Source organism: Hemitrygon akajei, chromosome 18, assembly GCF_048418815.1.
Source record: "Hemitrygon akajei chromosome 18, sHemAka1.3, whole genome shotgun sequence".
In the NCBI taxonomy this organism is placed as follows: domain Eukaryota; kingdom Metazoa; phylum Chordata; class Chondrichthyes; order Myliobatiformes; family Dasyatidae; genus Hemitrygon; species Hemitrygon akajei.
In genome coordinates, this window is record NC_133141.1 from 63,724,983 (window position 1) to 63,751,022 (window position 26,040).

Below are 26,040 nucleotides of genomic sequence, written 5' to 3' on the forward strand. Positions count from 1 at the left end.
AAATTATAGGAAAGATGTCAACAAAATAGAGTACAGAGAAGATTTACTAGAATGTTACCTGGGTTTCAGCACCTAAGTTACAGGGAAAGGTTGAACAAGTTAGGTCCTTATTCTTTGGAGCGTAGAAGGTTGAGGGGGACTTGATAGAGATATTTAAAATTGAGGGGGATAGATAGAGTTGACATGGATAGGCTTTTTCCATTGAGAGTAGTGGAGATTCAAACAAGAGGACATGAGTTGAGAGTTAGGGGCAGAAGTTTAAGGGTAACACGAGAGGGAATTTCTTTACTCAGAGTGGTAGCTGTGTGGAACGAGCTTCCAGTAGAAGTGGTAGAGGCAGGTTCGGTATTGTCATTTAAAGTAAAATTGGATAGGTATATGAACAGGAAAGGAATGGAGGGTTATGGGCTGAGTGCAGGTCGGTGGGACTAGGTGAGAGTAAGCATTCGGCATGGACTAGAAGGGCCAAGATGCCTGTTTCCATGCTGTAATTGTTATATGGTTATATATAGAGCTCCTTGAGGAGGTGATCAGGCATATAGATTTGGGTAGTGCAGTGGATGTGATCTACATGGATTTTAGTAAGGCATTTGACAAGGTTCCACACAGTAGGCTTATTCAGAAAGTCAGAAGGCATGGGATCCAGAGAAGTTTGGCCAGGTGGATTCAGAATTGGTTTGCCTGCAGAAGGCAGAGGGTCATGGTGGAGGGAGTACATTCGGATTGGATGGTTGTGACTAGTGGTGTCCCACAAGGATCGGTTCTGGGACATCTACTTTTCGTGATTTTTATTAACGATGTGGGGATAGAAGGTTGGTTTGGCAACATTGCAGACGACCCAAAGGTTGGTGGTGTTGTAGATAGTGTACAGGATTGTTGAAGATTGCAGAGAGACATTGATAGGATGCAGAAGTGGGCTGAGAAGTGGCAGATGGAGTTCAACCCGGAGAAGTGTGAGGTGGTACACTTTGGAAAGACAAACTCCAAGGCAGAGTACAAAGTAAATGGCAGGATACTTGGGAGTGGGGAGGAGCAGAGGGATCTGGGGGTACATGTCCACAGATCCCTGAAAGTTGCCTCACAGGTAGATAGGGTAGTTAAGAAAGCTTATGTAGTGTTAGCTTTCATAAGTCGAGGGATAGAGTTTAAGAGTCGTGATGTAATGATGCAGCTCTATAAAACTCTAGTTAGGCCACACTTGGAGTACTGTGTCCAGTTCTGTCGCCTCACTATAGGAAGGATGTGGGAGCATTGGAAAGGGTACAGAGGAGATTTACCAGGATGCTGCCTGGTTTAGAGAGGCTGGATTATGATCAGAGATTAAGGGAGCTAGGGCTTTACTCTTTGGAAAGGAGATGAGAGGAGAAATGATAGAGGTATACAAGATATTAAGAGGAATAGATAAGAGTGGACAGCCAGTGCCTCTTCCCCAGGGCACCACCGCTCAGTACAAGAGGACATGGCTTTAAGGTAAGGGGAGGGAAGTTCAAGGGGGATATTAGAGGAAGGTTTTTCACTCAGAGAGTGGTTGGTGCGTGGAATGCACTGCCTGAGTCAGTGGTGGAGGCAGATACACTAGTGAGGTTTAAGAGACTACTAGACAGGTATATGGAGGAATTTAAGGTGGGGGTTATATGGGAGGCAGGGTTTGAGGGTTGGCACAATATTGTGGGCCGAAGGGCCTGTAATGTGCTGTACTATTCTATCTATGTTCTATGTAATATCCAATTCCCTGCATTTTCATGTGTCTACACTACCCCAGAAGTGTGCTCCAGACACCCACCACTCTCTAGTAAAACACTTGCTATTCACATCCCCTTTAAAGAGAGGGAGGAATGGGGCTTGTTTCACTGATGTTGCTTGTTCTGCTCTGTGTTGTCATGCAGAGAATTGTGAGCATGCTATGTTGGCTGCCCCCAGCACTTCCTTGGGTATAGAGTCATAGACTAGAGCACAGTAAGAGGCCATTCAGCCTATCTAGTCTGAGCTGAAGTATTAACCTGCTTCATCCCATTGACCTACACCCGGACCATAGGCCATCCACGTACCTATCCAAATTTCTCTTAAATGTTGAAATCAAACCCGCATCCACCACTTCCGCTCACGGCTCGTTCCACACTATCACCACCCTCTGAGTGAAGAAGTTCCCTGCAGGTTCCCTTTAAACATTTCACCTTTCACCCTTAACCCATGACCTCTAGGTGTCATTTCACCTAACCTCAGTGGAAAAACCTCTATACCCCTCATAATTTAGTATACCTCTTATCAAGTCTACCTTCAGTCTCCTATGTTCTAGGGAATGAAATCTTAAGCTAAACAAACTTTTCCCATTAACTCTGGTCCTCATATCCTGGCAATACCCTTCATAATTTTCTCTGCACTCTTTCAATCTTATTGATATACTGTATGTCGGTTGTTGGTTGATAATAGAAATTACACATTTCACTGCATGCTTTGATGTATGTGCAATAAATGAATCTGAATATTTAAGAGGCGTTTGGATAGTTACTTAGATAGGAAATGTGCAGAGGGTTAAGGGCTTACCAGAAGCAGATGGGACTAGCCTAGCTGGTCGTCAGGGTTGGCATGAACAAGGTGGGCAAGAAGGGCATTTTTCTGTGATATATGATAGTGTAAGGAGAGATTTAAATACAATTCCTCCTTGGTATATTCTAAACTGAAATGGCGTCTGTAAGACAAAATGACAGTACCCGAGAAGTGGGATTATTTTGAGAAAGTTAAAGGAGTACAAGTCTACAGACTTGAGAGAAGATAACAATGAACAGGTGTTTGTCCGGGGAAGGCGAGATCATAGTGCAGGTGCAGCTCCCAAATAAGACCTTATCTTGGGAAAGCACTGGGGTAAGAGTTTTGAATGGATCTTGAAGGGTATAAAAAGAGGCACTTTCTCTGATGAAGGTTCTAATGAAGTCCCAAAATATCAACTATTTCTTTTGATGGATACTGCCTGATCTGCTGAGTTCTTCAAGCATTTTATGTGTGTTGCACTTTCTTTGTATAGGGGGAAATCTTCTCTTAGGCTAGGTCACAACTAGTACCAGTGCTAAGAGATGGAGAAGGGTAAGAGAGAGAAGATGGCGTGAAAAGTTGTCAGGTCTGTGGTTCCCTCTGGCATTCTGTAGATCTTATCATTCAGTGGATAAGTATTAGCTTGTTTTCTGTACTGCTATTTCATTAACCATTTGCTTTCCATTTTGTATTGCATATTTTATACAATTCTAATAGTGATTTCTTGTGATTTAACACGTTAGTGACTCCTTTGTTTGCTATTGTACTTTGCTGGATCAGAAAAGAATATGGAACGAATTTTAATATATTTATTACATATTCTATAAAGAGATCATAATCCTATTAACAGAGGGACATTTTGATTTTGGGGGATATGGTCCATTTCCCTTGATTTCTGGATGATATGTCACTTTCAACTGACCGTAACAAGTTCTTACCCAGTTTTCCCAACAGAATCTGACCTACATCTTTGACGTCATTGTACTCATGGAGCTGGTCAATGTGCTGGCCAAGTTCTTCGAGAGTATATCCTCTGCAACCAAAGAAGTATACTAGTGATTCCTGTACACACGCAGTCACATCTTGTACTTAACCTTAACGTTGAGGTACAGTCGGCCCTCCTTATCCGCGAATTCAACCAACCGCGAATTGCGAAAACCCGGAAGTGCTCTTCCGGCACTTGTTGTTCGAGCATGTACAGTCGTTTTTTTCTTGTCATTATTCCCTAAACAATGCAGTATAACAACTATTTTACATAGCATTTGCATTGTATCAGGTATTATAAGTAATCTAGAGATGATTTAAAGTATACGGGAGGATGTGCGTGGGTTATCGTGGATCGGGATCAAAAAAATTCGGAAGTTCTCTTACTAAGTTGGAACAGGCACATCCGGTATTATTTAGCGTCAGTTAGTCAAACGTTTGCATTCGTATATAGTATGTATTTTACCTTTCTATGCATATAAGACACTTAAGAACATATGTTTCAGCGCTGGGCTCGGGAAGTTCCCGAGTTCGATCCAGTGACAGACCGCTCCCGAGTGCGCTCTCCATCCGTGCCAGGTTGATGTCAAAGATCAAAAACCACAAAACCACAAAACCCAATAATTAAACCACTGTGTTGCTTGGTAATAATTGTAGCTTTCATTGGGGCAGGGCCTTTCTCACTTTATCCATTAAAATTGCTCCGGTCATTGACCGACGTAGCCTAACACTTTTCCAATGACCGAAGGCGTTTCACTTCTTTCCGATCGCTTTATTATTTCCACTTCATTTTCAATCGTGATCGTGATTATTTTCGTGAACAGAAACACTGCAGATTCAGAGCTCCGCCGCCGGGTCGTAATGTCCATCGCACTGAGACAGGTTAAATAAGGTCTGGGGTTCCATTGGGTCCTAAGGTCCACCGCATTGATACAGGTTGAATAAGGGACTTGAGCATCCGCAAGGGGTCCCGGAACCAATCCCTCACGGATAAGGAGGGCCGACTGTACCTCCACATTGCAAATTCAGGGCAGCATATCATACAGGGTAACATGATAACTTTTTATCTCCAATATAGCTACAAGAACAAGTCAAAGGTTGGGAATCCTGTGGTGATTAACTCCCCAAAACCTGTCCACCATCTACAAGGCTTGTCAGCAGTATGATGGAATACTGTCCACGTCTGGATAAGTGCAACTTTAACAGCACTTAAGAAGCTCAGCATAATACAGGACATAGCACCCCACTTACGGGCTCTCCATCCACAACCATTCACTCAGTCCACCACCACACAGTGGCAGCAGTTCTTACCATTCACAGGACACACTGAAATAACTCATCTTAGAAAGCACTTTCCAAACTCACCAAATCACATAGTGGTTAGCACAATGCCTTACAGCACCAGTAACCCAGGTTCAATTCCACTGCCATCTGTAAGGAGTCTGTATGCTCTCCATGATCGTGTGGGATTCCTCTGGGTGGTCCAGTTTTCTCCCACATTCCAAAGACATACGCGGTAAAGTTAGTAAGTTAGCATGCTAAGTAAGTTAGCATGCTATGTTGGCGCCAGAAGAGTAGCAACACTTTCTGGCTGCTCCCAGTGCATCCTCTGACCACGTTGGTCATTGGTGCAAACGACACATTTCACAAAATCTATCGATATCTACACGACAAATAAAGCTAATTGTTAATCTTTATCTTTTCATCTTTAATCTCTACCGGCTGGGAGGACAAGAGCAGCAAAATCACAGGAACACCACTGCCTGGAAGTTGCCTCCAAGTCACACACCATCCTGACTAGGAACTATATCACCATTCCTACACCAGTGCAGTGTCAAAATCTTTGAGCTCTCTCTCTTACACTTCAAGGGGTGGTACTCTGTACTTCCTAAACTCTGTTTGTAATAACTAGAATATAGAAAACCTACAGCACAATACAGGCCCTTTGGCCCACAATGCTGTGCTGAACATGTACTTATTTTAGAAATTACCCAGGGTTACTCATAGCCCTCTATTTTTCTAAGCTCCATGTACCTGTCCAGTAGTCTCTTAAAAGAACCTATCGTATCCACCTCCACCACCGTCACTGGCAGCCCATTCCACGCATTCACCACTCTCTGAGTAAAAAACTTACCCCTGACATCTCCTCTGTACTTACTTCCAAGCACTTTACAACTGTGACCTCTCGTGTTAGCCATTTCAGCCCTGGGAAAAAGCCTCTGACTATCCACACGACCAATGCCTTCTTAACACAAACATCTTGTATACCTCTATCAGGTCACCTCTTATCCTTCGTCACTTCAAGGAGAAAAGGCCAAGTTCACTCAACCTATTCTCTTAAGGCATGCTCCCCAATCCAGGCAACATCCTTGTAAATCTCCTCTGCACCCTATCATTTTCACATCCTTTCTGTAGTGAGGTGAGGTGACCAGAACTGAGCACAGTACTCCAAGTGGGGTCTGACCAGGGTCCTATATGGCTGCAACATTACCTCTCGGCTCCTAAATTCAATCCCACGATTGATGAAGGTCAACTGTATGCTTTATATGTATGCTTTAACTGTATGCATACACTGTATGCCTTCTTAACCACACAGTCAACCTGCATCGCAGCTTTGAATGTCCTATGGACTCAGACCCCAAGATCCCTCTGATCCTCCACACTGCCAAGAGTCTTACCATTAATACTATATTCTGCCATCATATTTGACCTACCAAAATGAACCACCTCACACTTATCTGGGTTGAACTCCATCTGCCACTTCTCAGCCCAGTTTTGCATCCTATCAATGTCCCGCTGTAACCTCTGACAGCCCTCCACACTATCCACAACACCCCCAACCTTTGTGTCATCAGGAAATTTACTAACCCATCCCCCCAATCACAAAGAGAATGGGTCCCAGAACCGATCCCTGAGGCACTCCATTGGTCACCAACCTCCATGCAGAATATGACCCATCTACAACCACTCTTTTCCTTCTGTGGGCAAGCCAGTTCTGGATCCACAAAGCAAGGCCCCCTTGGATCCCATGCCTCTTTACTTTCTCAATAAGCATGGGGTACCTTATCAAATGCCTTGCTGAAATCCATATACACTACATTCACTGCTCTACCTTCATCAATATGTTTAGTCACATCCTCAAAAAATTCAATCAGGCTCGTAAGGCACAACCTGCCCTTGACAAAACCATGCTGACTACTCCTAATCATATTATACGTCTCCAAATGTTCATAAATCCTGCCTCTCAGGATCTTCTCCATCAACTTACCAACCACTGAAGTAAGAACTAGAACTGTGTTTTTTTTAAAGTCACAATTCATTTATCTCTCTGGATACATATACTCCAACTTCCTGAATCGGATGAGTATTAGGGTCCCAATAACTACCTCTGCTAGTCTCAATAGGCAACTCATCCATTCCTACACCGAATAATATGGTGCTCCTGAGGGAAAAGACTAAATTATCTGTATACTGTTCAATACAGTGCAGACACAAGACAGTTGGCTGGAAATCTAGAACACACCCAAACTGCTGGAAGCACTCACCAGGTCAGACAGCATCGATGGAGGTTGAAGGACAGTCAACATTTGGTTTCCCAAAGTTCCAGCATTTTGTGTGTAGGACCTAAAGATTATATCTAATAACCTACCTTGAGGTTTTCCAAAACATTGACTCTCCATTTGCTTCTGAAGATGCTACCTTACCCACTGAGTTCTCTCTGAATTTTATCTGTTAGACTGAGTGAATAAATTCATTTTTCAGAGGACTCAAGGTCGTCCACAGTGACATACGTATACTTTGATAATAAACTTAATTCGAACAAAGTTCTAAATTTGACAGATTTAAGTCATGGTATAAATGGAACTATGTCTGATAATAACCCATCTTCAGAATTTCTACAGGAAAACTGCAATTGCTACAAGTCTACAATAAACAGAAAATGCTGAAAATAGTCGACAGGCAGTCAGCATCTATGGAGAGAGAGAAATCAAGTTTACACTTGATCTTTCTTAACAAAGGGTCTTGGCTGACCCAATTGTAGACTCTTAACTGCCCTCTAAGATGACCAGGAACACAAAGTACACTGCAGATACTGTGGTCAAACCAACACGTACAAACAAGCTGGATGAACTCAGCAGGTCGGTCAGCATCCGTTGACTGCCCATTTCAACGGATGCTGCCCGACCTGCTGAGTTCATCCAGCCTGTATGTACGTGTTAAGATGACCGGGAATGTCACTGTTCAAGGACACGATGAAAGGTCATCCAACTGAAATGTTACCTCAGTTTCTCTTTGCACAGACACTGCCTGACAAGCTGACTGTCACCAGCATTAATTGTTTTATTCCTAGAAAAGAAAAATTGAGTTCTATGTTCAATATTTGAATTGAGGGAAGAGTTAGATTGATTTTGGAATATGTTAAAAGAATTATAGGCTGAAGGCCCTGTACTATTTATGTTCTAAATAGCATAGCAGGTTTTTGGCCTCTTGTCAAAAATTTGCATGATCAAGGCAAACAACAAACTTACTCTGAGATCAGTTCAGCAATCTGCCGGTCCAGCTCTTCAGATTTCTTCTTCAGATTTGCAAGTTCAGTCTGAAGATCAGTAGCATTGAGCTCTGTACTCCGGTGGGTTGATAGAGACTGTAGCTGAGAGAAAATTTAGTGACAGCAGTAATGAATGGGCTTGGATCTAAAATATTAACTGTTTCTTTCTCTACAGATGCTATCTGATCTAATGAATGTTTCCAGCATTTTTTTGCTTTTATTTTAAAGGAAGAAATTAAACAGTAGATTCAGTATGAAGTATAGTATCTCACAGTTAATAAAGTAAAAGGAAATTAGTTTCTCTTTTCAAAGGGAGAAAATGGACAGGAAATTGCTTAAGAACTTGATTTTCATAATGAAAAGTTTAAAAATAACTTAATTCTTAATAAAAATTGAAAATGCTAGGTTAGCATAACCAGAGAAGTGTTGAGATGGGTAATAAATCAGCCATGATCGATTGTCAGAGCAGACTCAATGGGCCAAACAGCCCAATTCTCCTCTTTTATCTTATGCTATCTCCATTACAATACCAACGACCCAGGATCATTTCTGTCACTGTTTGTAAGGAGTTTGTATGTTCTCCCCATGACCATGTGGGTTTCCTTTGGGTAACATGTTTCCGCCCACATTCCAAAGATGTATGGGTTAGTAGACTACCTGGTCACATTTGATGGTTGGTGTAATTGGACAACACAGGCTCGTTGGACTGGAAGTGCCTGTTACTGTGCTGTACCTCTAAATAAAATAAACACTGCAGATCTAAAACAAAACCAGGAAATGCTGGAAACACTCAGCAAGTCAGGCTGCATCTGTGGGAAGAGAAACAGATAATGTTTCAGACCTGTCATCAGTCTGGAACTTTAACTCAGTTTTACTTCACACAAATGCAACATGATCTTCCAAGTATTTCCAATCTTTTCTGGTTTTGTTTTAAACTTCATTACTTTAATCTGTCTTTTCAAATCTGCCTGCAGACCCACTTGAGAGGGCATTCAGATACTCACTGGTGACTTAAAGCTTGCAGTTAATTTTTTGGATGGTCCAACAGGTGTCCTGTGAACAAGAGAAACACCATTAGTCAAAACATATACTACAATATTTTGACTTGGCCCACAACTGTCTTTTTACATCTTGGTTCATCGATCAAGAAAGATTTCATATTATCTTGCCACATGAATACACCCAACTCTTGTGAGCCAGGGCATTTTTCTTTGGAGCAAAGGAGGATAAGAGGTGACTTGATAGATAAGAGGCACAGATCACGTGGACAACCAGAGACAATTTCCCAGGGGGTATAATTTTAAGGTGATTGGATGAAAGCATGGGGGGGGGGTGGATGTCAGAGTAAGTTAAAAAAATACAGAATGGTGGGTGTTATATATGCAATATATAACAGTATATGCAATGCCATGGGTGGTGTTGGAGGCAGATACATTAGGGATATTTAAGAGACTCTTAGATAGGCACATGGATGATATAAAAATGGAGGGCATGTGGGAGGAAAGGGTCAGATTGATCTGAAGAGTACATTAAAAGGTCGGCACAACATCTTGGGGCAAAGGGTCTGTACTATGCTATAATATTCTAAGTTCTTCCTCAAGGGACACCTCTGTCCTACTTGGAACTCCATGCAGTGATGATGATCACAGCGACAATGCTTCTGATTTAACTTTTCTGTGGCTCAAAATGAGCTTACTTTAACCTCTTACCCAATGATCTTTCCTTCTACTATCAAGGCCTTTGCAAGGCCTTTGACAAAGTTCCACATGGAAGGTTAGTTAAGAAGGTTCAGTCGTTAGGTATTAATGCTGGAGTAATAAAATGGATTCAACAGTGGCTAGATGGGAGATGCCAGAGAGTAGTGGTGGATAATTGTTTATCGGGATGGAGGCCGGTGACTAGCGGGGTGCCTCAGGGATCTGTTTTGGGCCCAATGTTGTTTGTAATATACATAAATGATCTGGATGATGGGGTGGTAAATTGGATTAGTAAGTATGCCGATGATACTAAGGTAGGAGGTGTTGTGGATAATGAGGTGGGTTTTCAAAGCTTGCAGGGAGATTTATGCCGGTTAGAAGAATGGGCTGAATGTTGGCAGATGGAGTTTAATGCTGAGAAGTGTAAGGTTCTACATTTTGGCAGGAATAATCCAAATAGAACATACAGGGTAAATGGTAGGGCATTGAGGAATGCAGTGGAACAGAGAGATCTAGGAATAACAGTGCATAGTTCCCTGAAGGTGGAGTCTCATGTAGATAGGGTGGTGAAGAAGGCTTTTGGAATGCTGGCCTTTATAAATCAGAGCATTGAGTACAGAAGTTGGGATGTAATGTTAAAATTGTACAAGGCATTGGTAAGGCCAAATTTGGAATATTGTGTACAGTTCTGGTCACCGAATTATAGGAAAGATATCAATAAATTAGAGAGAGTGCAGAGACGATTTACTAGGATGTTACCTGGGTTTCAGCACTTAAGTTACAGAGAAAGGTTGAACAAGTTAGGTCTCTATTCATTGGAGCGTAGAAGGTTGAGGGGGGATTTGATCGAGGTATTTAAAATTTTGAGAGGGATAGATAGAGTTGACGTGAATAGGCTGTTTCCATTGAGAGTAGGGGAGATTCAAATGAGAGGACATGATTTGAGAGTTAGGGGGCAAAAGTTTAAGGGAAACATGAGGGGGTATTTCTTTACTCAGAGAGTGATAGCTGTGTGGAATGAGCTTCCTGTAGAAGTAGTAGAGGCCAGTTCAGTTGTGTCATTTAAGGTAAAATTGGATAGGTATATGGACAGGAAAGGAGTGGAGGGTTATGGGCTGAGTGCGGGTAGGTGGGACTAGGTGAGATTAAGAGTTCGGCACGGACTAGGAGAGCCGGAATGGCCTGTTTCCATGCTGTGATTGTTATATGGTTATATGGTTATCAAATTGCTGAAAGTTCATGAATTCATTCGTTATTTTTGTACTGCCACACAACTACTTTCACATCCTACAAGTCAGTGATTCTGAGTTCCAATGAAAGGTTGCAGGTCGGAAATATTCATGGTTTCTGTTTCCACAGATGCTGCCTGACCTACCAACAGTTCCGAGCATTTGCTGTAACACACGTAAAATGCTGGAAATTCAAAGCAACACACACAAAATGATGGAAGAACTCAGCAGGCCAGGCAGCATCTATGAAGAGGAATAGAGTTGATGTTTCGGGCTGAGGCCGAAGTGTTTCAAAGGAAAGCTCCTCCAACATTTTGTGTGTGTTACTCTGGATATCCAGCATCTGCAGAATCTCTCCTGTCAAGTATTTGTTTTTATTTCAGATTTCCAGACTTCTTTGTCCTCTACAAACTGCCAGCATTTACACTGTGGTGTTCTGAACTGACATTTTCCACATCACTGCAGATGGAAGATCTGCTCATAGCTTTACAGCCCAAGTGAAACATTCATTTCTATTAAGCCTCTCCTCTGTCATCAGCAACAGAATGACATACATGGACATCACTATTCAACTCCTCTTAAATCTTTTATTTGAAATGAATGAAAAACGCTGCTCATTTGCCATCAAAATAGTTCTTTAACAATTCAATTGATTTTGTCTCAATTACACTAAACTGGCATCCGGTCTCCACTTGTCAGCCCTTCATTTGAATTTGAATTGATTTGATATGTTCTCTGATGTGAGTTTCCAGATTGATGCATGGAGACTTCTGACATGATGTCCCAGAAGATTATCTCTCAGACAACTGGTAAAACATTTACTTAAGACATGAGAGCAGAATTAGGCCATTCAGCACATTAGGTCTACCCATCATTCCATCATGGCTGATTTATCATTCCTCTCAACCCCAATCTCCAGCCTTCTCCCAGTTACCTTTGACACCCTTGCTAATCAAAGTTTAAACTAAATTTATCAAAGTATATATGCATCACCATACACTACTCTGCGATTCATTTTCTTGCAGGCATTCACAGTCAATACAAAGATACAATAAAATCAATGAAAAACCACATATAAAGGCAGACAAACAAGCTATGTGCAAAAGTCAAACTGTGCAGATACAAAAAATAAATACACAATAAATAAAATTGACAACACGAGATGTACAGTCCTTGAAAGTAAGTTGTCAGGTTGAGGAATCAGTTTAGTGTTGAGGTGAGTGAAGTTATTCAAGAACTTAACTTCTGCTTTAAATATAACCAATATTTCTCCACTCTGGTATTGCCTGGGAGAGGCACATTTCAAGGCAAAGGCAGAATGGAGCACTGCCAAGATTGATCTCGAGTATTAATCTTGACAGTGCCTAATAAGTACCACACTTCATAGGCTTGTTGACCAATACTTTGGATTGGTAGGACACATACAACCTTAAATCTATTTCTTCTATACCTTTTTCAACACAAGTCAACCAACCCTTCTTTAACAAATATAGAAACATACTCAGTGGCCACTTTATTAGGTACACCTGCTTGTTAATAGAACATAGAATAGTACAGCACATTACAGGCCCTTCAGCCAACAATGTTGTGCCGACCCTCAAACCCTGCCTCCCATATAACCCCCACCTTAAATTCCTCCATATACCTGTCTAGTAGTCTCTTAAATTTCACTAGTGTATCTGCCTCCACCACTGACTCAGGCAGTGCATTCCACGCATCAACCACTCTCTGAGTGAAAAACCTTCCTCTAATATCCCCCTTGAACTTTCCTCCCCTTACCTTAAAGCCATGTCCTCTTGTACTGAGCAGTGGTGCCCTGGGGAAGAGGCGCTGGCTATCCACTCTGTCTATTCCTCTTAATATCTTGTACACCTCTATCATGTCTCCTCTCATCCTCCTTCTCTCCAAAGAGTAAAGCCCTAGCTCCCTTAATCTCTGATCATAATCCATACTCTCTAAACCAGGCAGCATCCTGGTAAATCTCCTTTGTACCCTTTCCAATGCTTCCACATCCTTCCTATAGTGAGGCGACCAGAACTGGACACAGTACTCCAAGTGTGGCCTAACCAGAGTTTTATAGAGCTGCATCATTACATCGCGACTCTTAAACTCTATCCCTCGACTTATGAAAGCTAACACTACATAAGCTTTCTTAACTACCCTATCTACCTGTGAGGCAACTTTCAGGGATCTGTGGACATGTACCCCCAGATCCCTCTGCTCCTCCCCACTCCCAAGTATCCTGCCATTATGCCATAATGCAAATACTTAATCAGCCAATCATGTGGTAGCAATTTAATGCATAAAAGCATGCAGGCACTGTCAAGAGGTTCAGACCAAATATCAGAATAGGGATGAAATGTGATCTAAGTGACTTTGACCGTGGAATGATTGTTGGTGCCAGACGGAGTGGTTTAAGTATTTCAGAAACTGCTGATCTCTTGGAATTTTCCCACACAACAGCCCTCAGAGTTTACAGAGAATTGTGTGAAGAACAAAAAAAAACATGAATGGCAGTGCTGTGGGCGAAAACACCTTTCCAATGACAGAGTTCAGAGGAGAATGACCAGACTGTTTCAAGCTGACATACGTTATAACAGTGGTATGCAGAAGAGTATCTCTGAATGTACAACACGTCGAACCTTGCAGCAGAAGACCACACAGGGTTCCACTCCTGTTCCTAATAAAGTGACCACTGAGTGTAGAACACAGCACAGTACAGGGCTTTGTAGGCCTGTGCTCTGCTACGAGGCAGAGCAGAGTTGATAGACCAAGTGGCTTAATTCTGCTCCAATGTCTTATGGTCTTTCAGCCCACAATGTTGTGCAAACTCTTTAACCTACTCCAAGATCAATCTAACCCTTCCTTCCCACAAAGCCCTTCATGTTTCTTTCATCCTTGTGCCTATATAGGATCTCTTAAATGTTCATAATATCTGATCATAAATCATTGCAGAACTAGCAACTCAAACTGACATTGATTTTCAGTGTCAGAGAGCAAGGAAAAAGATGCCCTTCAGCCCAACTCATTAATGCCAAACAAAATGTCCACCTATGCCATTCTGATTTGCCTGGAGACATGCAACAGCAACTGGATTTTTTTTAAAAATGGGGCTGTTAGAAATTCGCAGAAAGAATCAATCCTCACATTAAACAAAAGGGTTTGTTAGAGGACAGTGAAACTATTGCCAGTAATCTTAGGAATGGAAATCAATTAACAGACTTAAGATGACTGGCATGAGAAGCAGAGAGAACAAGAAGCATTTTGAAAGTGAGCATTGTAATCAATTTGTCATGAGAAGTATATTCTCTGAAGAAAGGTACTGAGATGAGATGTAACTTGGAAAGCAATCTAACCAGTTACACCACCATCTGGGGAGGGTTTAAACTAATTTGGCAAGGGGTGGGAACCGGAGTGAAGAGACTCAGGATAGGACGGATGGTTTAAAAAAAAAGCAAAGATAGTATGCAGTTAGACTGTCAGGAAGGACAGGCAGATGATGGGACTAAATTGCAAAAAGTAGGGTGAGCACCAGTGCATTAGGAATGCAGAATCAAAAAGGGTAGCAAATAGAGCATTCAAAGTGTTATATCTCAATGTACGGAGTATAAGAAATAAGGTGGATGATCTTGTTGCAGTATTACAGATTGCCAGGTAGGATGTTGTGGCCATCACTGAATTGCAGCTGAAGGATGATTGTAGTGGGGAGTTGAATGTCCAAGGTTACACATTATATCAGAGGGATAGGAAGGTACGCAGAGGGGGTGGCGTGGCTCTGCTGGCATCAAGTTAGTAGAAAGATGTGGCTTAGGATCAGAAGATGTTGAATCCTTGTGGTTGAGCTAAGAAACTGCAAGGGTAAAAGGACCCCAACGGCAGTTATATACAGACCTCCAAAAGTAGCTAGGATGTGGACCACAGAGACAAGTTAAAACGGCAATGTTGTAATAGTCATGGGAGATTTCAACATGCAGGTCAATTAGGAAAATCAAGTTGGTAATGGATCTCAAGAGAACGCGTTTGTTGAATGCCTACAAGATAGCTTTTTAGAGCAGTTTGGCATTGAGCCTACTAGGGGATCAGCTATACTGGATTGGGTGTTAGTTAATGAACCAGAGGTTATTAGGTAAAAGAACCCTTAGGAGACAGGAGAAAGTAAAGTCTAACATAGCAGTATTTCAGTGGTATAAAGGAAATTACAGTGGTATGAGAGAGGGGTTAGCCGAAGTAAATTGGATGAAATGCTGGCAGGGATGACAGCAAAGCAGCAATAGCGCGAGTTCTGGGAAAAATGAAGAAGGTGCAGGATAGATGTATTCCAAAATTAAAGAAATACTCAAATGGCAAAATAGTACAACTGTGGCTGACAAGGGATGGAAAAGCAAAAGACAGGGTATATACAAAATAAAAATTAGCAGGAAGATAGAGGATTGAGAAGCTTTTAGAAACCTACAGAAAGCAACTAAAAGAATCATTAGGAGGGAAAAGATGAAATATGAAAGCAAGCTAGTAAACAATATCAAAGTGTATAGTAAAAGCTTTTTCAATATGAAAAAAAAGAGAGATTAATGTGGATATAGGACCACTAGAAAATGAGGCCAAAGAAATAATAACGGGGGGGGGGGGGGGAAGACAAGGAGATGGCAGATGAACTAAATGAGTATTTTGCATCAGTCTTCACTGTGGAAGATACCAGCAGTGTGCCAGATGTTCAAGGGTGTGAGGGAAGAGAAGTGAGTGCAGTTACTATTACAAGGCAGAAGGTGCACAAAAAGCTGAAAGACATAAGCATACATTAGTCACCTGGACCAGAAGAACTACACCCTAGGGTTCTGAAAGAGGTAGCAGTAGAGATTGTGGAGGCATTAGCAATGATCTTTCAAAAAAATATTGGACTCTGGCATGGTGCCAGATGACTGGAAAATTGCGAATGCCACTCCACTCTTTTAAGAAAGGAGGGAGGCTGCAGAAAGGGAATTAGAGACCAGTTAGCCTGACCTCAGTGGTTGGGAAGATGCTGGAGTCAATTGTTAAGGATGAGGTGATGGAGTACCTGGTGACACAGCATGGTTTCCTTAAGGGAAAACCTTGCCCGATGAACCTGTTGGAATTCTTTGAGGAGACTACACGTAGGATAGATAAAAGGGATGCAGTGGATGTTGTATTTTTGGATTTCCAGAAGGCCTTTGACAAGGTGCCACACCTTAGGCTGCTTACCAAGCTAAGAGCCCATGGTGTTACAGGAAATTTACTGGCATGGTTAGAGCATTGGCTGATTGGTAGGAACCAACTAGTGGGAATAAAATGATCCTTTTCTAGTTGGCTGCCAGTGATTACTGGTGTTCCGCAGGGGTCGGTGTTGGGACCACTTCTTTTTATGCTGTATATAAATGATTTAGATGATGGAATAGATGGCTTTGTTGCTAAGCTTGCAGATGATACGAAGATTTGTGGAGGGGCAGGTAGTTTTGAGGAAACAGGTAGGATGCAGAAAGACTCAGACAGATTAGGAGAATAAGCAAGAAAGTGGCAAATGAAATACATAGGAAAATGCATGGTCATGCACTTTAGTAGTAGAAATAAATATGTAAACTATTTTCTAAACCGGGAGAAAATCCAAAAATCTGAGATGCAAAGGGACTTGGGAATCTTTGTGCAGAGCACCCTAAAGGTTAACTTGCAGGTAGAGTCAGTGATGAGGAAGGCAAGGGCAATGTTAGGATTAATTTCAAAAGGTCAGAATACAAAAGCAGGGATGTGATGCTGAGGTTTTATAAGTCAACTGTGAGGCCTCACCTTGAGTATTGTGAACAGTTTGGGCTCTTTATCTAAGAGGTGTGCTGGCATTGGAGAGGGTCCAGAGGAGGTTTGCACGGACAATTCCAGAAATGTAAGTGTTATCGTACGTGGAACGTTTGATGGCTCTGTGCTTGTATTCGCTGGAATTTAGAAGGATGAGGGGGAATCTCATTGAAACCTTTCCAATGTTGAAAGGCCGAGACAGAGTAGGTGTGGAAAGGATGTTTCCCATGGTGGGGAGTCTAGGACAAGAGGGCACAGCTTCAGGATAAAGGGGGGGGGTCCATTTAAAACAGATGCTGATAAATTTCTTTAGCCAGAGGGTGGTGAATTGTGGAATTTATTACCACATGCATCTGTGGAGGCCAGGTCGCTGGGTGTATTTAAGGAGGAGATTGATAGGTTCTTGATTGCACATGGTATCACAAGTAGAAGGCCACAGAGCAGGCTGAGGAGAGAAAAACAAGGATCAGCCATGATTGAATGATGGAGCAGACTTGATGGGCCAAATGGCCTAATTCTGCTCCTATATCTTATGGTACGGAGGGGACACTGCACACAATCAGAAAAGCAGCAGAGTTGCAAACTCAGCCAGCTCCATCATGTAGACTCGCCTCCCCAGCATCGTGGACATCTTCAAAAGGTCATGCCTCAAGAAGGTGGAACCCATCATTAAGTACTTCCACCACCCAGGACTTGCCCACTTCTATTTGCTACGAGAGAGGAGGTACAAGAACCTGAAGACACACACAATGTTTTAGGAACAGCTTCTTCCCATCTGCTATCAAATATCTGAACAGACAATGAACCCATAAACACTATGTCACTATTTTTTTTACTCATAGAGCTTTGAACAGTACATCACAGGAACAATGTTGTGCCAAACAACTTAAATTGGTAATCAAACAGCCAACTAAATTAACCTCTTCTACCTACACAATGTCCATATCCTTCCATTTTCCTCACATTTATGGATCTATCTAAATACATCTTAGAAGTCCCCAATGTATCTGCCTCTAAGACCACTCTAGGAACACATTCCAGGCACCCACTGCCCCTCAAATCCTTTGAAATTACTCCCTCTGGCATGCATTCTGATATTAGACAGTTCAACCCTGGGAAAATTATAGGAACGATGTCAACAAAATAGAGAGAGTACAGAGGAGATTTACTAGAATGTTACCTGGGTTTCAGGACCCAAGTTACAGTGAAAGGTTGAACAAGTTAGGTCTTTATTCTTTGGAGTGTAGAAGGTTGAGGGGGGGGACTTGATAGAGGTATTTAAAATTATGAGGGGGATAGATAGAGTTGACATGGATAGGCTTTTTCCATTGAGAGTAGGGGAGATTCAAACAAGAGGACGAGTTGAGAGTTAGGGGGCAAAAGTTTAAGGGTAACACGAAGGGGAACTTCTTTACTCAGAGAGCGGTAGCTGTGTGGAACGAGCTTCCAGTAGAAGTGGTAGAGGCAGGTTCAGTATTGTCATTTAAATTAAAATTGAATAGGTATATGGTCAGGAAAGGAATGGAGGGTTATGGGCTGAGTGCAGGTCGGTGGGACTAGGTGAGTGTAAGCGTCGGCACGGACTAGAAGGGCTAAAATGGCCCATTTCTGTGCTGTAATTGTTATATGGTTATATGAAAAAGATGCCGTCTATCTACTCAATCTAAGCCTCTCAATCTTATAAACCCTTCTCAGATTTCCCCTCAGCTTCCACTACTCCAGAGAAAACAATCCAAGTTTGCCCAACCGCTCTTTATAGTGCATGCTATCTAATCCAGGCAGCATCTCTTCTATATGCTCATTAAAGCCTCGACATCCTTCCTATAATGGGGTGACCAGAACTGTACACGATACTCCAGATGCAGCCTAACTACAGTTTTAGAAAGCTGTAACGTAACTTCCTAAATTTTGATCTCAATGTCTCAACTAACAAAGGCAAGCAATAAATGCCTTCATAATCACCCTATCAACCTGTGCAGCCACTTTCAGGAAGCTGTGATCTTGGACCCCATGATCCCTCTGCTCATCACCACTTAAGGATCTTGCCCCTTACAGAGTACTGTCCCACTTGGATTCCATTTTTCTGCCCATCTCCAACTGATCCCTATCCTGCCGTTTCTTCATCTAAGCTATCCACAACACCATCAACCTTCGTATCATCTGCAAGCTTACTAACCCACCCATCTATTTTTTCCATCCAAGTCATTTATCGAAGCAAGAGGCAGAGAGGGAAGAAGTAAAGGCCTCTCGGAGAGAAGCTGTTTCTTTTAACTGATCGGGCAAAAGAGGCTAGACTGTGCAGGCGCGTGACGTAGCGCGCCAAAGGTTTAAAAGGGAGAGGAATTTTTCAATAGTCTTTTAAATTGAAGCAAGAGGCAGAGAGGGAAGAAGTAAAGGCATCTTGGAGAGAAGCCATTTTTAACTGATCGGGGAAAAGAGGCTAGACTGCGCAGGCGCGTGACAGCGCGCCAAAGGTTTAAAAAAAGACCACCATATACAGCGGCCATCGTCGGAGTGGACTGAGTCAGAGTGGGACGGCTTTGGCTCAACAGGCTTCAGTGAGAACAGGCAGAGGCGAGGTTTGAAGAAAGCGAGCAGAGGCTGAGGACAAGCTTCACTCCAAGTGAGGTAAGGCCGGGTAAGCTCCTTTAATTAATTTAATTACCTTAGGAGTAGGTAATGGAGGCAGCAGTTAGGGCAGTCGAGTGCTCCGTTTGCAGTATGTGGGAAGTCAGGGCGAGCACAATTGTCCCTGATGACTACACCTGCAAAAGGTGCATCCAGCTGCAGCTCCTGACAAACCGTGTTAGGGAACTGGAGCGGGAGCTGGATGAACTTCGGATCATTCGGGAGGCAGAGGCAGAAATAGACAGGAGTTTCAGGGAGATAGTCACCCCTAGGAGTCAGGAGGCAGGCAGCTGGGTGACTGTCAGGAGAGGGAAGGGGAATAGATAGAATGAGCAGAGCACTCCTGTGGCCATTCCCATCAACAATAAGTATACCGTTTTGGATACTGTTGGTGGGGACGACCTGCCAAAGACAAGTTGCAGTGGTTGCATCTCTGGCACCGAGACTGGATCCTCAGCTCAGAAAGGAAGGAGGGAAAAGAGGAGAGCAGTAGTGATAGGGGATTCGATAGTTAGGGGGACAGATAGGAGGTTCTGTGGAAGAGATCGAGAATCCCGGATGGTCTGTTGCCTCCCTGGTGCCAGGGTCCGCGATATCTCGGATTGAGTTCTCAGTATTCTCAAGAGGGAGGGTGAGCAGCCGGATGTCGTGGTCCATGTAGGGACCAATGACGTGGGTAGGAAGAGAGAGGAGGTCCTGAAAGGTGAGTTTAGGGAGTTAGGCACCAAGTTAAAGGACAGGACCTCCAGGATAGCAATCTCAGGATTGCTACCAGTGCCACGTGCAGGTGGGTTTAGAAATAGTAAGATAGTGCAGATCAACACATGGCTGAAGACATGGTGCAGGAGGGAGGGCTTCAGATTTATAGATAATTGGGCAGTTTTCCGGGGAAGGTGGGACCTGTTCCGGCGAGATGGTTTACATCTGAACTGGAGGGGGACAAATATTCTTGCAGGTAGGTTTGCTAGAGAGGCTCCAGTGGATTTAAACTAGATACGAGGGGGGAGGGGAACCAGAGTGTAGGAACAGATGTATGGGAGAAGGAAGAAAAAGAAGACAATAAAGTTGTTTGCACCGTTAGAGATAAACAGACAATAAGAGGTGGAGAATTTCTAAATGCATTTATTTTAATGCTAGGAGCATTGTAAGAAAGGTGGATGAGCTTAGAGCATGGATCGATAACTGTAAATATGATGTTGTAGCTATTAGTGAAATATGGTTGCAGGAGGGGTGTGATTGGCAATTAAATATTCCTGGATTTCATTGCTTCAGGTGTGATAGAATCAGAGGGGCAAGAGGGGGAGGTGTTGCATTGCTTGTCAGAGAAAATATTACAGCGGTGCTCTGGCAGGATATATTAGAGGGCTCGTCTAGGGAGATAATTTGGGTGGAATTGAGGAATGAGAAAGGTGTAGTAACACTTATAGGGGTGTATTATAGACCACCTAATGGGCAGCGAGTATTGGAGGAGCACAAATTTGTAAGGAGATAGCTGATATTTGTAGTAAGCGCAGGGTTGTGATTGTGGATTTTAATTTTCCACACATAGACTGGGAAGCCCATTCTGTAAAAGGGCTGGATGGTTTGGAGTTTATAAAATGTGTGCAGGATAGTTTTTTGCAGCAATACATAGAGGTAACAAATAAAGAAGGGGCAGTGTTGGATCTCCTGTTAGGGAATGAGATAGGTCAGGTGATGGAGGTATGTGTTGGGGAGCACTTCAGGTCCAGTGATCACAATGCCATTAATTTCAATATAATTCTGGAGAAGGATAGGACTGGACCCAGGGTTGAGATTTTTGATTGGAGAAAGGCTAACTTTGAGGAGATGCGGAAGGATTTAGGAGTGGATTGGGACAATTTGTTTTATGGGAAGGATGTAATAGAGAAATGGAGGTCATTTAAAGGTGAAATTTTGAGGGTACAGAATCTTTATGTTCCTGTTAGGCTGAAAGGAAAGGTTAAAAGTATGAGAGAGCCATGGTTTTCAAGGGATATTGGAAACTTGGTTCGGAAAAAGAGAGATATCTACAATAAATATAGGCAGCATGGAGTAAATGAGGTGCTCGAGGAATATAAAGAATGTAAAAAGAATCTTAAGAAAGAAATTAGAAAAGCTAAAAGATACGAGGTTGCTTTGGCAAGTAAGGTGAAAATAAATCCAAAAGGTTTCTACAGTTATATTAATAACAAAAGGATAGTGAGGGATAAAATTGGTCCCTTAGAGAATCAGAGTGGACAGCTATGTGTGGAGCAAAAAGGGATGGGGGAGATTTTGAACAATTTCTTTTCTTCGGTATTTACTAAGGAGAAGGATATTGAATTGTGTAAGGTAAGGGAAACAAGTAGGGAAGTTATGGAAACTATGACGATTAAAGAGAAGGAAGTACTGGCGCTTTTGAGGAATATAAAAGTGGATAAATCTCGGGGTCCTGACAGGATATTCCCTAGGACCTTGAGGGAAGTTAGTGTAGAAATAGCAGGGGCTCTGACAGAAATATTTCAAATGTCATTAGAAACGGGGATGGTGCCGGAGGATTGGCGTATTGCTCATGTGGTTCCATTGTTTAAAAAGGGTTCTAAGAGTAAACCTAGCAATTATAGGCCTGTAAGTTTGACATCAGTGGTGGGGGTAAATTAATGGAAAGTAATCTTAGAGATGGTATATATAATTATCTGGATAGACAGGGTCTGATTAGGAACAGCCAACATGGATTTGTGCGTGGAAGGTCATGTTTGACAAATCTTATTGAATTTTTTGAAGAGGTTACTGGGAAAGTTGACGAGGGTAAAGCAGTGGATGTTGTCTATATGGACTTCAGTAAGGCCTTTGACAAGGTTCCGCACGGAAGGTTATTTAGGAAGGTTCAATCTTTAGGTATTAATATTGAAGTAGTAAAATGGATTGAACAGTGGCTGGATGGGAGATGCCAGAGAGTAGTGGTGGATAACTGTTTGTCAGGTTGGAGGCCGTTGACTAGTGGTGTGCCTCAGGGATCTGTACTGGGTCCAATGTTGTTTGTCATATACATTAATGATCTGGATGATGGGGTGGTAAATTGGATTAGTAAGTATGCAGATGATACTAAGGTAGGTGGCGTTGTGGATAATGAAGTAGGTTTTCAAAGCTTGCAGAGAGATTTAGGCCAGTTAGAAGAGTGGGCTGAAAGATGGCAGATGGAGTTTAATGCTGATAAGTGTGAGGTGCTACATTTTGGTAGGACTAATCAAAATAGGACATACATGGTGAATGGTAGGGCATTGAGGATTGCAGTAGAACAGAGTGATCTAGAAATAATGGTGCATAGTTCCCTGAAGGTGGAATCTCATGTGGATAGGGTGGTGAAAAAAGCTTTTGGTATGTTGGCCTTTATAAATCAGAGCATTGAGTATAGGAGTTGGGATGTAATGTTAAAATTGTACAAGGCATTGGTAAGGCCAAATTTGGAGTATTGTGTACAGTTCTGGTCACTGAATTATAGGATAGATGTCAACAAAATAGAGAGTACAGAGAAGATTTACTAGAATGTTACCTGGGTTTCAGCACCTAAGTTACAGAGAAAGGTTGAACAAGTTAGGTATTTATTCTTTGGACCATAGAAGGTTGAGGGGGGACTTGATAGAGGTATTTAAAATTATGAGGGGGATAAATAGAGTTGACGTGGATAGGCTTTTTCCATTGAGAGTAGGGGAGATTCAAACAAGAGGACATGAGTTGAGAGTTAGGGGGCAAAAGTTTAGGGGGTAACACAAGGGGGAACTTCTTTACTCAGACAGTGGTAGCTATGTGGAACGAACTTCCAGCAGAAGTGGTAGAGGCAGGTTCGATATTGTGATTTAAAGTAAAATTGATAGATAGATAGATACTTTATTCATCCCCATGGGGAAATTCAACATTTTTTCCAATGTCCCATACACTTGTTTTAGCAAAACTAATTACATAAATTACTCAGTAAAAATATGATATGCATCTAAATCACTCTCTCAAAAAGCATTAATAATAGCTTTTAAAAAGTTCTTAAGTAGTTTACTCAGATACATTAAATACAATCAACCCCGGCACTTTAACATATCTTACTCCTGGCGGTTGAATTGTAAAGCCTAATGGCATTGGGGAGTATTGACCTCTTCATCCTGTCTGAGGAGCATTGCATCGATAGCAACCTGTCACTGAAACTGCTTCTCTGTCTCTGGATGGTGCTATGTAGAGGATGTTCAGGGTTTTCCATAATTGACCGTAGCCTACTCAGCGCCCTTCGCTCAGCTACCGATGTTATACTCTCCAGTACTTTGCCCACGACAGAGCCCGCCTTCCTTACCAGCTTATTAAGACGTGAGGCGTCCCTCTTCTTAATGTTAATATTATCCATAATAGGTATATGGACAGGAAAGGAATGGAGGGTTATGGGCTGAGAGCAGGTAGGTGGGACTAGGTGAGAGTAAGCGTTCGGCACGGACTAGAAGGGCCGAGATGGCCTGTTTCTGTACTGTAATTGTTATATGGTTATATGTTTGTATGTAAATCACAAACAGCAGAGGTCCCAGCTGATTCTTGTGGAATACCACTAATCACAGACCTCCAGCTAGAATAAGTCTCGTTGACCACTACCTTCTGTCCTCAATGGGCAAGCCAGTTCTGAAGCCAAACAGCCAATTCACCCCAGATCCCATGCATCTCAATCTTCTGGATGAATGCCTTACATATGTAATGTCCATATAAACAACACCCACAGCTCTGCCTTCATCAAAAATTTCAATAAAGTTAGAAAGGCAACTTGCCACAAAGCCATGGTTTTCCAAATGCTCATAAATCCTATCCCCAAGAATTCTTGCCAGTAACTTCCTTACCATATACCCGAGACTCACCGCTCTACATTTTCTAGTTTTATCCCTGATTCCTTTCGTGAATAATGGAACCAGTCCTCAGAGACCTCATCTGTGGCTAGATAGAACACGAAGATATTGGTCAAGACCCCAGCAATCTCTTCTCTTGCCTCTCAACAACTTGGGAGTATATCCTTTCAGGCCCTGGGGCCTTTAAGAGACCCAACACTACCTCCTCCTTTACCTCGAAATGCCCTAGCACGTCAAAGTGCTCGACACTGATCTCTAAATCCTTCACGTTCTTCCCCTTGGTAAATGCTGATGTAAAGTACTCGTTAACCCAGTCTTTGGGCTGTGTAAGAAACTGGAGCACCCGGGGGAAACCCACACATTCTACGGAAAGAACACACACCGGAACTGAACTCCAGAACACCCTGAACTGATAGCGTCGCGCTGCTATGCTACGCTAGAGTGGAGTTTCTCCCTCTTTTCATAACATTCCCCTCCCACGTTTACAAACCCAGAGTATGACAGACCTTTTGAGGGATCGGCCAAGTGTTGCCTCACCGACAGTGGGAGTAGAGGCATGGGGCAATGCCGGCGTCAGGCCGCCAGAGGAGGGAGAGCCCGCACCCACCGCCGGCAGACCCGACCTCGATTCCTCGGCCATAGTGACCGCTTCGCCGCCTCGGTCAACTTCCGTGCACGTGACAAGCAGCAGCCAATCAGATGCTCTGTGAGTGTTGAGTACTTGTGTTGCAGACTTCGTTTCAAAATTCGTTGTTTCGCGCCTCTGCATCATTTTTCAGTCATATTTTCCTGAGGCTTTTTGGTATTTTTTTTTGTCTTGGAATCTGAAAGATTTGAGTGCAAGATTCCTAACGCAAAATCAGCAGGTTCTGGAAATTAAACTATAAGTGTAAGACAAAATAGATCTGGTAGCATGGTTATTGAGTTTTTTTTAAGCATACAGGTTTTAATATAAATTACCCAGCTGACATAACGGCATTCAAACTCCCATCTGCAAATCGACGCTCCTGATTGAAATCCACTAATTGAACTTGGAGTTGTTTTGTTCTGTTATTTCTGTTTGTGTTCTGCTGAACATTATGGGCATGCTATGTCGGCGCCGGAATATGTGGTGACACACGTTCAATGTGATAGCGCATCCTTGTTTGTTAAACGACGAAGGGTTTCGGCCTGGAATGTCGACTGTACCTTTTTCCACAGATGCTGCCTGGCCTGCTGAGGTCCTCCAGCATTTGTGTGTGTTACGACGCATTTCATTGTATGATTTGATGTACAGGTGATATATAAATAAATCTCTACAATATTCCACTATCTCGCAGATAGAACGCAGTGGAATTACTTTTCCTCAGAAGCCTTTTGGACGACTCGCGTCTTTTTTCAACGTTCCTTTAGAAACCCAGACTCTGAAAGGGAGGCTAATACCTCAGCACTACACTAGTAGACTGCAGCGCTATAGGAGGCGCTGTCCTTTGGATCTGATGTGAAAACAAGATTCCCACTGTCAATTCATCTGGATGAAAAACATCTCTTGGCATTATCTCAAAGGCTCGGGATATTTTCATCTCCCTGGTGTCCTGAGGCCAATACTTTACCACACAAACACGCTGGGCTATAACATTCAGCTGATCGCTCGATGGTTTAAAAAATCAAAAGTTCAAAGTAAAATTTATTCTCAGAATACATACATGTCACCACACACAGCCCCGAGATTCTTTTTCTGCGGGCATACTTAGCAAATCCATAGAACAGTAAAATATAAACTGTTCAGG

At 42.6% G+C, this 26,040-nt stretch overlaps 1 protein-coding gene across 5 annotated transcripts in view; it reads right to left on the bottom strand.

The window, feature by feature from the left end:
- Positions 1-25,662, bottom strand: part of swi5 (SWI5 homologous recombination repair protein) — a 55,734-nt gene extending 30,072 nt beyond the window's left edge. For 4 of the 5 annotated variants that reach the window (XM_073071743.1, XM_073071745.1, XM_073071744.1 and 1 more), the window contains exons 1-3: positions 24,778-25,662; positions 9,067-9,115; positions 8,043-8,164 (exon numbers count right to left, since the gene is read on the bottom strand). In XM_073071743.1, coding sequence (XP_072927844.1) covers positions 8,043-8,164; positions 9,067-9,115; positions 24,778-25,043 — 437 coding nt within the window. In that variant the 5' untranslated portion in view covers positions 25,044-25,662. Of the gene's footprint in view, positions 1-3,467; positions 3,563-8,042; positions 8,165-9,066; positions 9,116-24,777 lie in introns of all 5 variants that reach the window. The other variant, XM_073071741.1, reaches the window with a different exon arrangement.
- Positions 25,663-26,040: the final 378 nt, after the last annotated feature.